Below are 12,361 nucleotides of genomic sequence, written 5' to 3' on the forward strand. Positions count from 1 at the left end.
CAACCCCCCTGCCATGGGCAGGGACATCTTTCACTAGATCAGGCTGCTCATAGCCCCATCCAACCAGACCTTGAACACTTCCAATGATGGGGCATGCACAACTTCTCTGGGCCACCTGTTCCAGTGTCTCATCACCCTCATCGTAAAAAATTTCTTCCTTATGTCCAATCTGAATCTACCCTCTTTCAGTTTAAAACCGTTGTCCCTTGTCCTGTCACTACAGGCCTTGGTAAAAAGTCTGTCCCCATCTTTCTTATAAGCCCCCTTTAAGTATTGAAAGGCTGCAATAAGGTCTTCCCAGAGCCTTCTCTTCTCCAGGCTAAACAACCCCAACTCTCTCAGCCTTTCCTCATAGGAGAGGTGTTCCAACCCTTTGATCATTTTCGTGGCCCTCCTCTGGAGCTGCTCTAACAGGTCCATGTCTTTCTTGTACTGGGGGCCCCAGAAGTGGATGCAATACTCCAGGTGGGGTCTCACGAGAGCAGAGCAGAGGGGCAGAATCACCTCCCTCGACCTGCTGGCCATGCTTCTTTTGATGCAGCCCAGGATACGTTTGGCTTTCTGGGCTGCGAGTGCACGTTGCCGGCTCATGTCCAGTTTTTCATCCACCAGTATCCCCAAGTCCTTCTCCGCAGGGCTATTCTTAATCAATTAATCCCCCAGCCTGTATTGATACCAGGGGTTGCCCTGACCCAGGTGCAGGCCCTTGCACTTGGCCTTGTTGAACTTCATGAGGTTCGCACAGGCCCACTTCTTGAGCTTGTCCAGCGAATCAACTGCACTACTCAGCTTGGTGTCATCTGCAAACTTGCTGAAGGTGCACTCAATCCCACTGTTTATGTTGTTGATAAAGATATTAAACAGTACTGGTCCCAGTATGGACCCTTGAGGGACACCACTCGCTACTGGTTTCCACTTGGACATGGAGCCGTTGACTGTAACTCTTTGGACGCAGCCATCCAGCCAATTCCTTATCCATCTAACAGTCCATCCATCAAACCCATATCTCTCCAATTTAGCGGCAAGGATGTTGTGGGGGGACTGTATCAAAGGCCTTACAGAAGTCTAGGTAGATGACATCTGTAGCTCTTCCCTTGTCCACTGATGCAGTCCCTCCATCGTAGAAGGCCACTAGATTAGTCAGGCACAATTTGCCCTTGGTGAAGCCCTGTTGGCTGTCTCTAATCACCTCCCTGCCTTCCATATGTCTTGACATGTCTTCCAGGAGGATTTGTTCCACGATCTTACCGGGAATGGAGGTGAGGCTGACTGGTCGGTAGTTCCCAGGGTCCTCCTTTTTACCCCTTTTAAAAATGGGTGGGATATTTCCCTTTTCTCCAGTCACTGGGACTTCGCCTGACTGCCATGACTTTTCAAATATGATGGAGAGTGGCTTAGTGACTACATCAGCCAATTCCCTCAGGACCCTGGGATGCATGTTGTTGGGTCCCATGGACTTGTGTATGTTCAGGTTCCTCAGGTGCTCTCGAACCTGATCTAATCTTACGAAGGAAGGGACTTCATTCCCCCAGTACCTGCCTTGAGGTTCAGGGACTTGAGAAATGTGGGAAGAGAGATTACCAATGAAAACTGAGGCAAAAATTTGTTGAGTACCTCAGCCTTTTCCATGTTCATTTTTACTAGTTCTCCTGTCTTATGTACCCCCCAGTAAATTTTCTTTAATCTTCCTTTTCTGTCCAACATACCTGTAGAAGCTATTCTTATTATTCTTCATATCCCTTGCCATATTCAGCTCCAACTGTGCCTTAGCTTTTCTGATCCCATCCCTACACATCTGAGCAGTGTCCCTATATTCTTCCCAGGATACATGTCCCTGGTTCCACTGCCTGTGCATTTCCTTCTTACACTGTACTTTGAGCAGGAGGTCCTTACTGAGCCATGCTGGGTGTCCTGCCTTCCTTGCCTGACTTCTTATACGTGAGAATTGAGAGCTCTTGCGCTCTAAGAAAAATGTCCTTAAAGAGCTGCCAGCTCTGTTCAGCTCCTTTGTCCCTGAGGGCAGTTTCCCAGGAGGTCCCATCCACTAATTCCTTAAACAACTGAAAGTTTGCTCTCCTAAAATTCAGGGTCTTGACTTTACTCTTCACCTGGCCCATATCCCTCAAGATGATTGTGAATTCCACCAGGGCATGATCACTGCAGCCCAGGCTGCCACCAATCTTGACCCCTCTAATTAGTTCATCTGTGTTGGTAAACAACAGGTCCAGTAATGTTTCTCCTCTGGTTGGGCTGTCTATCACCTGGATTAAGAAATTATCCTTGATGCACTCCAAGAGTCTCCTGGAGTGCTTACAGCTTGCTGTGCTGCTTTTCCAGTAGATGTCAGGGTGATCGAAGTCCCCCAGCAGGATCAGGGCCTGCGAGCGTGATGCTTCCTGTAGTTGAAGTAAGAATGCTTTGTCAACAGGCTCCCCTTGATCAGGCGGCCTGTAGTAAACACCAACCATGAGGTTTCCTTTGTTGGCGTGGTCCCTAATTTTTACCCATAAGCTCTCGACCTGTTCATTGCTGTTTTTCAAAGACAGCTCTGTGCAGTCAATCCATTCCTTTACATAGAGGGCAACCCCCCCGACTCTCCTTCCTTGCCTGTCCCTTCTGAACAGTTTATAGCCATCGATTGCAGCACTCCAGTCATGTGAGTCATCCCACCACGTTTCAGTGATAGCAATTAGGTCATAGCTGCACAGTGGCTTCCAGCTCCTCCTGTTTGTTACCCATGCTGTGTGCATTGGTATAGAGGCACTTCAGCTGGGCTATTGATCATGTCACCTTTTTAGAGAAACAAGCCCCAATTCCTTTGAGGCATTTCACAGGTGTTGCCCTGTGGATTCCTAATACATCAGCAGCCCCTGGCTCTTCTCTATTGCTCAAAACTATCCCCTTCCCCTGCTAAATCTGTTCATTAATGAGCTGATTAAAGGCTAGTTACAATTTAGATGCCATCAACTTTGTGATTTCTGTTGTTGACATTTAAAGTTAGGTGTGTTCAATGACTAGAAGATCCCTTCCAAGTGCAATATTAAAAGTGTCAATCAGTTGTTATGATGTTTGCAGCACTATTTTTTCCAACTGCATTTGGAATGTAGTTATATATGATGAAAATTGCTGAATTCTTTTAAATTTTAAAGTCATGCTTAATTACTATGTCAAAGGTTTTTAAGTTGTATCTACCACAGTAGTATTAGTAGAGCCTTCTGCGTAGAGAAATGATGTGCTTTATTTTTGCTGTTTTCATAACATTTGCTGGTTGTCCATACAGTGTGGCCACCTAGACCTTCCTCTTTCTTGTTTCCAGCTGGTAAATAGCATTAAAAAATCTAGAAAGAGAAGTAAATACTTTGTTTTCATTACTATTTCTGTAAGTGATGGCTGCGATTGCCACTGGTGTGTTAAATTCCTGGAAGCGAGGCATGTCCTATGTGTGGGGTAAGGTCACTTGTAAGTCCGTTAGTCTTATGGAGATCACCTGGAGCTCACTTAATCCTAGGGATGCAGGATCAGATTCTTTGGGACAAGTTATATTAAGTTATTAGTTGCTGCCTCTGGTAAGCATTTGATCACTGAGCTACTATCATTGAACTCATTGAAACTGAAGATGTCTTTTTCTTCTGGTATTTTTGGGAAAGGCCTGTCTTCTACAGTTGTCTCTGCAGCCCCATGTGGATTTTTTTGTTGCTGTGGATCTCAGTCTAGTAATGCTGGTAAATCTAGTCAATCTGGTCAATTTAGTTAATCTAAGAAATTGTTTTGTGTATGTTGGTGCGGTGCTTGATCTGGCTTTCAGTTTTGTTTATCCTCCCAGCTTATTTTTCCTGTATTGTTTCTGCAGATGTTTTCTGTCTTGTCATTGGTCATGTATGCTAGCTAAATATACTGACCAAAGTAGCAAAAAAGTATGAGAGACTAATTTTTTCTAGATTGTATTGGGTCTGGCTGGGATGGAGTTAACTTTCCCCATAGCAGCCCTCATAGTGCTGTGCTTTGTATTTGTAGCTAGAATGGTGTTGATAACACACCAATGTTTTGGCTACTGCTGAGCAGTGCTCCCACAGCATCAAGGCTGTCTCTCCAATCCCCCCCAAAGGCCAGTAGGCTGGGGGTGGGCAAGAGGCTGGGAGGGGTCATAGCCAGGACAGCTGACCCAAAGTGACCAAAGGGATATTCCATACCATATGACATTGTGGTCAGCAATAAAAGCCAAGAGAAAGGAGGAGGGGGGTGGGGGCATTCATTATTAAGGCATTTGTCTTCTGAAGCAACTGCTATGCATACTGAGGCCTTACTTCCCAGGAAATGGCTGGACATTGCCTGCTGATGGGAAGTAGAGAATAATTATTTTTGCTTTGCTTCCATGCGCGGGCTTGCTTTTCTTTATTAAACTGCCTTTATATCCTCCCACAAGTTTTTCATCTTATTTTCTCCCCCTTTCCCACTGAGGAGGGGAGTGAGAGAGCAGCCTGGTGGGCACCTGGTGGCCAGGTCAACCTACCACAGTCTTTTTTGGCGCCTGTGCTGGTTTTGGCTGGGATAGAGTTAATTTTCTTCACAGTAGCTAGTATGGGGCTATGTTTTGGATTTGTGCTGAAAACAGTGTTGATAATACAGAGATGTTTTCGTTATTGCTGAGCAGTGCTTACACAGAGTCAAGGCCTTTTCTGCTTCTCACACCACCCCACCAGCGAGTAGGCTGGGGGTGCACAAGAAGCTGGGAGGGATACAGCTGGGACAGCTGACCCCAACTGACCAAAGGGATATTCCATACCATATGACATCGTGCTCAGCATATAAAGCTGGAGGAAGAAGAAGGAAGAGGGGGACATTCGGAGTTATGACGTTTTGTCTTCCCAAGTAACCGTTAGGCATGATGGAGCCCTGCTTTCCTGGAGATGGCCCTAAACACCTGCCTGCCGATGGGAAGTAGTGAATGAATTCCTTGTTTTGCTTTGCTTGCGTGTGCGGCTTTTGCTTTACCTGTTAAACTGTCTTTATGTCAACCCACGAGTTTTCTCGCTTTCACTTCTTTTTCACTTTCACAGTTTTTCTCTTTTCACTTCTTCAGTTGGAGAGACAGCCTTGATGCTGTGCAAGCACTGCTCAGCAGCAGCCAAAACACTGGTGTGTTATCAACACCATTAAATTATTGCCAATCATATCAGAGTAGGATAATGAGAAATAATAACAAATCTAAAAAACACCTTCCCCCCACCCCTCCCTTCTTCCCAGGCTCAATTTCACTCCCCACTTCTCTACCTCCTACCCCCCCGAGCGGCGCAGGGGGACAGGAAATGGGGGTTGTAGTCAGTTCATAACACTTTGTCTCTGCCACTCCTTCCTCCTCATGCTCTTTCCCTGCTCCAGCGTGGGGTCCCTCCCACGGGAGACAGTCCTTGATGAACTTCTCCAACATGGGTCCCTCCCACAGACTGCAGTTCTTCAAGAACTGCTCCAGCATGGGCCCTTTCCATGGGGTACAGTCCTTCAGGAATGGACTGCTCCAGCATGGGTCCCCCATGGGGTCACAAGTCCTGCCAGCAAACCTACTCCAGCGTGGGCTCCTCTCCACGGGGTCACAGCTTCCTTCAGGACACATCCACCTGCTCCGTCGTGGGGTCCTCCACGGGCTGCAGGTGGATATCTGCTCCACCGTTAACCTCCATGGGCTGCAGAGGGACAACCTGCCTCACCATGGTCTTCACCACAGGCTGCAGGGGAATCTCTGCTCTGGCACCTGGAGCACCTCCTCCCCTTCCTTCTTCCCTGACCTTGGTGTCTGCAGAGTTGTTTCTCTCACATATTCTCACTCCTCTCTCTTCCGGCTGCTGTTGTGGCAGCATTTTTTACCCCTTCTTAAACATGTTATCACAGATGCGCTACCAATGTTGCTGCTTCAATCAATCTGGGAATCAGATAATTTTTTAAATTTTGTAAGTGTGGAGATAGTTAACCACTGAAATAGCATTTTGGGTGTAATGATGGAGTCCTTTCTCCTTGTTTAAGACCCTCTTTTTCTAAAAGTTGCTGTATTATATTGGCTAGAACATTGGCTTGGTGCCGAGAGATCAGTTACAGACTACAGTTTGTATTAATATTCAGTTATTTCTTAATTAGGTCATATCCTTCCTTTGATAGATATAGCGACAGTTTGGCTCTACTGAGGGCAGTATAAGTTTTCTGTAGAAAGTAGTAAGTAGCAGCATGAGGATGTTGAAAGCTCTCAAGGAACTCAGACACAAATTTTTTATTAATTTCCATTGACAATTGTGTAGCCAAATGCTGTAGTAGCCTTTGAAAATTTCAGCCAAAATATTTGGTTTTGTCATTGTGGAAGTCCCAGCTGTGCATGGTGAAAATATGAGTCATTGCCTACTGATGCTTGACAATTTAATTGTAATATGTCCTCGGCCATCAGTTTGCACTAATGATGGTCTGTGAAAGTAAATAGCCCGCCTACTTAGAGTTTTTTACTTATAAAGCCTGACATATTTAGAGAGTCTCAGTTGACATAAATGAGTCCCCCCCCACTTGCCTTTTGTTGTGTCCATTTGTGCTGGAGTGAATGGAAATGACTGCTTATTCTAATCCAGAACTGCCTATTCCCTGGAACAAAGCGTTATTGATTTGAATATGTGTCGTGATTTAACCCGGCTGGCAGCTAAGCCCCATTCACTCACTCCTCCCACAGTGGGATGGGGGAGAGAATTGGAAGGGTAAAAGTGAGAAAACTCGTGGGTTGAGATAAAGACAGTTTAATACGTAAAGCAAAAGCAAAATAAGGAGTTCACTCATTACTTCCCATTGGCAGGCAGGTGTTTAGCCATTTCCAGGAAAGCAGGGCCCTATCACACGTAATGGTTACTTGGGAAGACAAACACCATAACTCTGAACATCTCCCCTTCCTCCTTCCTCCCTGTGGCTTTTATTGCTGAGCACGACATCATATGGTATGGAATATCCCTTTGGTCAGTTGGGGTCAGCTGTCCCAGCTGTGTCCTCTCCCAACTTCTTGTGTACCCCCGGCCTACTCGCTGGCAGGACAGTGTGAGGAGCAGGAGAGGCCTTGACTCTGTGTAAGCACTGCTCAGCAATAGCTAAAACATCGGTGTGTTAACACTGTTTTCATCACAAATCCAAAACATAGCCCCATACTAGCTACTATGAAGAAAATTAACTCTATCCCATCCAAAACCAGTACAATATGAAAACAGATTTTCTCTATGCAGTGAAATAACATAGCTATTATACACCTATACACAGTGAAAGGCATTGGTTTTAGTGTACACTTGTTATACATCTACTAAACTGCATAACTCTCTATGTTAGAATTTAAAATTCTTAGTAGCAAGTTCTGTCCTCCCTTTTTTGAAAAAATTGAAAAGCTTTGGATAGATTATTGAGAAAAAAGGGGACATGAGAAAAATAAATAAAACAGAGTGATCTTAAGAAGATCATTCAGAAACTTTCTTTTCCCTGTCCTATCAGAACAGGGAATGAACAATGAATTTGAACAGAGACAAATTTCAGAACTGATATAAGGAAATACTTTTGCATGCAGCCTGGATAATATGCCCGTGAAACTCATTGCTCCAGAAAGCTGAAAATTATGTCATGGCTATCTTGCGTGATCTTCTTATGCTACCATCTAAACTTACTGTGCTGGCAGTATACAAAACTATGCAAACCTATTGTCTGATTGCTTATATCAATTGCTGTGTACAAAGTCCTTTAAAATGTGCATCCATATCAACAGAAGTGGTGGTCATCTAAAAAACCTGTATTTAAACAAATTAAGGTATGAATAAATGCAGCTGGATTAGAAATCTTTTTAATTGTGTAGGTGTCAAAATGCTACTGATTCATATAAATGGTCTCACACTACACTGAACACACGTATTGAACGTATGTTTCTGTTAGGGAACATTGGGGGGTTTTATATGCAATTATTTGTCAGTACAGGTTTTGCTGCTTGGTCTCACTGCTTTACTCCTAAGTCCAGTGTATCACCTTTTCTAGATATGTCTTATGCTAATATCTTCTTTTTCCAAGCAGAGCTCAACTAATGTGTGTTCTGCTGTGGCGCAGTCTGGGTACCACTTGAAATAGAAGCCAAAATGGTCTTGCATTAAAGTTCACCAACACAAAATATCCAACCAGAAAAATGAATCCCAAAGCAATTATTTTATGTGTTTCTTTCTTACCCACCTCTTATGACTGGGAAAGGGAATAAACCAAAACGCACACAATAATGTGATTGTTATTATTATCTCTCTACTTTTTTTCTGCAAGAATTTCTGCAAGATCTTGCAACTGGTTTCTAGCCTAACTTTACAACTCTATAGAATAATAAGCACCATTATTTTATAACCTTCTGGCAGGGTACAAGCAAAATATAGCTGTTTCCCTCAGAGATATAACACCAAAATGTTAGCAGAAACTGTGCAGACTTGCACAGCAAGCAGACTTAGTCCTGACTAGTAGTGCCAGGGAGAAGAGGGGAATCTTAATCTCTTTCCATGTTTAGGTCTGGCAAGAGCAGTTGGAACAGTTTTCAGAGGTGGTGTGGAAGGGTAACTTTATAAAGCAAATGATCTCATTACTTCTCTCCCTGTTCCCTAACCAGGATAATTAATAGCCAAATGTTCCCTAAGATTTGTTTTATTTCTTGCCCAGCTAGTTGACAGACACTGCTGAGATTTGAATTCACAGTAGGTGAGAGCAGATGGCTACATTTGCTAACAGATTACTGCATGAAGGCCTACAAACCATCCAGCTTTGTCTTAATAAAATTCAACATATGATTTATAAAGTGAACATAATAGAAGAAATCCATGACACCTATATTGGGAATCACATTACAGCACTGCTTAAAGCACTAGGAGAAGTGCTGAAGCAGTTATTGTATATTTGTACCGATTTTCAAATCTTATTATAGGCAAGAAAGCATAGCATGGCAAATGATTTGTCTTTTCTTGGGTATTACTTCCTCTCATTTCAATTTATTGAACTAATTAAACTTAAAGAGTGATTTCCAATATATATAGCTTTTATTGAACTTCTAGCAAGCATATTAACGTGTTACAATTCGTACTAATCAGATGGTTAATTGTTTGTATGGGACTTTTTACATTAAAAAAAAAATCCCTTTGTTAAACTTCTAAACCTGCAAGTAGATGATGAAACTACTATAATTAAAAAAAAAAAAGGGGGGGGAGAAAGAAAGAGAAGCATTGTTTCAGGAAAAGAAGTCATCAAAAGATAATACATTGGGGTGGGTTGACCTTGGCTGGCCATCAGGTGCCCACCAAGCCGCTCTATCACTCCCCCTCCATCAATGGGACAGGGGGAGAAAATACGATGAAAAGCTCGTGGGTTGAGATAAGGACAGGGAGATCACTTACCAATTACCGTCATGGGCAAAACAGACTCTACTTGGGGAAATTAATTTAATTTATTACTAATTAATTGTAACAGAGTAGGATAGTGAGAAATGAAACAAAACTAAAAACACCTTCCCCCCATCCCTCCCGTCTTCCCAGGTTGAACTTCACTCCTAATTTTTCTACCTTCTACCCCCTGAGCAGCACAGGGGGGATGGGAAAAGGGGGTTGCGGTCAGTTCATAATGCATTGTCTCTGCCACTCCTTCCTCCTCATGGTCTTCCCCTGCTCCAGCGTGGGGTCCCTCCCATGGGATACAGTCCTTCACAAACTGCTCCAGCATGGGCCCTTTCCACAGGGTGCAGTCCTTCAGGAACGGACTGCTCCAGCATGGGTCCCCTGTGGGGCCACAGGTCATGCCAGAAAACCTGCTCTGATGTGGGCTCCTCTTCACGGGCTGCAGCTTCCTTCAGGGCATATCCACCCGCTCCAGTGTGGGGTCCTCCACGGGCTGCAGGTGGATATCTGCTCCACCGTTAACCTCCATGGGCTGCAGGGGACAACCTGTGTCACCATGGTCTTCACCACGGGCTGCAGGGGAATCTCTGCTCCCCCTCCTTCTTCCCTGACCTTGGTGTCTGCATAGTTGTTTCTCACATTTTTTTCTCACTCCTCTCTCTCACAGCTGCTGCACAGCATTTTTTACCCTTTTCTTAAATATGTTTTCACGGAAGCACCACCAGTGTCACTGCTTGGCTCAGCTTTGGCCAGCAGCAGGTCCATCTTGGAGCCGACCAGAACTGATTCTGTCTGACATGGGGGCAGCTTCTGGTGTCTTCTCACAAAAGCCACCCCTGCAGCCTCCCACTACCAAAACCTTGCCACGTAAACCCAATACATACATACATATCCAGCAGAGCAAATAAGTTCTGTTATTTGAGAGAATAAATTGCAAGTCAAACTTGCCTGGAATTGTTGATGAGAAATGCCTCATAATTGAGGGTAAGGATTCTTACAATGTGTAGGAGCTCCAAATGATGGTACAGTATCTCTGAAGAAATATCCAGCATGTTATGTAATTATTTGCTATGCAAATAAATATGATGTGAGGTCTTGCATGCCTAAAGTCTTTTGACATTCCTGGCAATATTTTTGAAGAGGGTTAGCTCCAAAGTAGTCTATAACGTGTTGGGTTTTTGGAAGCACACAGCATATTGGTGCTGTTGTTACTCTTCTGAAAGTTCCCATTGCTTTGGGCACTGAAGAATGAGAAAAATGAGATATGAAGTGGTTTATAGCTTTGTGAGATGGTGGGAGAGTCCTGGCTCTTGCAAAAGCTAGGCTGGCTTACTGGTGAGTGGTACCATCTTGCAGCTTTTCTTCTTTACCTCTTTTTTGAGTCTGCTGAAGTGCCCTGGATAGCAGCTCTGTGCAGTTGCTGATCCTCTCTTCTGTCCTTTCTCTCCTCTGGTTTGATCTGTTCAGGGCTTTGTTTCCCTCTTGTGCACTTTGTACTTGAAGATCTAGGTTTTGCTCTGCTGTCTATGAGCTCTCTGTATGAGAGGGAGGGCTTCAATCTCTTATGTGATACCATGGGGTAATGGGATTTTCATATTAACTGTAGTAGAGAATAGTGGGAATACCACAATGTGAATTAGTCCCTGGAAAATAGAGATTTCATTGCAACTGCTACAACAGAGAGAGATTAAATTTCCTGTGTTAAAAAATGAAGGGATTTTTTTTTTTTTTTTGGAAGTTAAAACCTGAAGTTAGGATAACTACTATTTGCCCACCTGAAACATTTCCCTCTATAATTAGCTTAATGTATTTCCACATGCTAGAATGTTTCCTTTGGATGTGAAATGAAGGAGGCCCAAAAAATTTTATGTAGCAGCTTAAGGATTGTATTTATATATCTCCAACAATGCTGTTTGTACTCCCTTCCTGAACAATAACTGACCACAGTGAATTTTAAGTAAGCAGTGTTTTTGATTGCATTTTTACATTTCCCATAGAATTGAGCAGTATCTATTTCTGGCAAACACAAATATCCATGTGGTGGTTTTTTTTGGGGGTGTGTGTTTTGTTTTGTTTTGTTTTTTGCTTGTATCATAGACTTGCCCTCAGCAAACTTAAGCAATTACAACATCACCGTGGTGGAAGGAAAGAGCATCACATTGTACTGTGATACTACTGGAGGGCCGCCCCCTAATGTATCCTGGGTGCTCACTAATCTTGTTTCAAACCATGAGGTAAGTTTCATATTCAAATACGTGGCAATTCAGAGACAAGACATCTGCCAAAGGATGAAATAAAGCCTTGTCTCTAACTTTAATTAACTTTTTATAAAAAATATGAAATAGTAAATTAATGTTAGGATTACATTTATTTCCAATTACTTTCAATCCATGGTGACTGCTGCAGTGCTTTTGGAAAATGGCAAACATTCATTCATCGAGAAACTGATTTGCACTTAAGTTTTTGGATATAATTTTGTAAATGAGAGTGCTGTAATTTCATGGAAGTAATGTAGCGAATCAGGATACTGAAGCTTAAGTACTTTCTTATTATCACAAATACCTGCATAGAGAGAACAAGTCCAATCTACTCTAATTGTGAGAAAAGCTTTGTCTCTCTAATTTTATTATATTTTTAGGCCAAAAGTTTGGTGTGCTGGAACTTTGGTTGTAAATATTAATTACTTTGTGGTTTGTTTCATTTTCCTTTAACAAAACAAAATAACAAGAGAGTCATGAAAGTCAAAGTCAAGGTTTTACTATGGCAAAATTTTCTTATGAAGTATGAAAATATTTCCTCAATAAACCCATCCAGACAGTGGGAATTTTGTTTCCTGAGATCTTGGTATTCTGTGTACCTGCCTTAGACTGTGTGTGCAGTGGAGATATACTGATTAAGTTCTTTCTGATGGAGATGTTGATAAGGAGAAGCATTTAAGCAGGTCTTCA

At 43.1% G+C, this 12,361-nt stretch overlaps 1 protein-coding gene across 3 annotated transcripts in view; it reads left to right on the forward strand.

The window, feature by feature from the left end:
• LOC127027121 (BDNF/NT-3 growth factors receptor-like) overlaps positions 1-12,361 on the forward strand; it is a 192,164-nt gene that overhangs the window by 33,403 nt on the left and 146,400 nt on the right. For all 3 annotated transcript variants that reach the window (XM_050912587.1, XM_050912588.1, XM_050912589.1), the window contains exon 6: positions 11,511-11,647. In XM_050912587.1, coding sequence (XP_050768544.1) covers positions 11,511-11,647 — 137 coding nt within the window. The remainder of the gene's footprint in view (positions 1-11,510; positions 11,648-12,361) is intronic.

The sequence above is a fragment of the Gymnogyps californianus genome, chromosome Z (genome assembly GCF_018139145.2).
Source record: "Gymnogyps californianus isolate 813 chromosome Z, ASM1813914v2, whole genome shotgun sequence".
NCBI classification, from domain to species: Eukaryota; Metazoa; Chordata; class Aves; order Accipitriformes; family Cathartidae; genus Gymnogyps; species Gymnogyps californianus.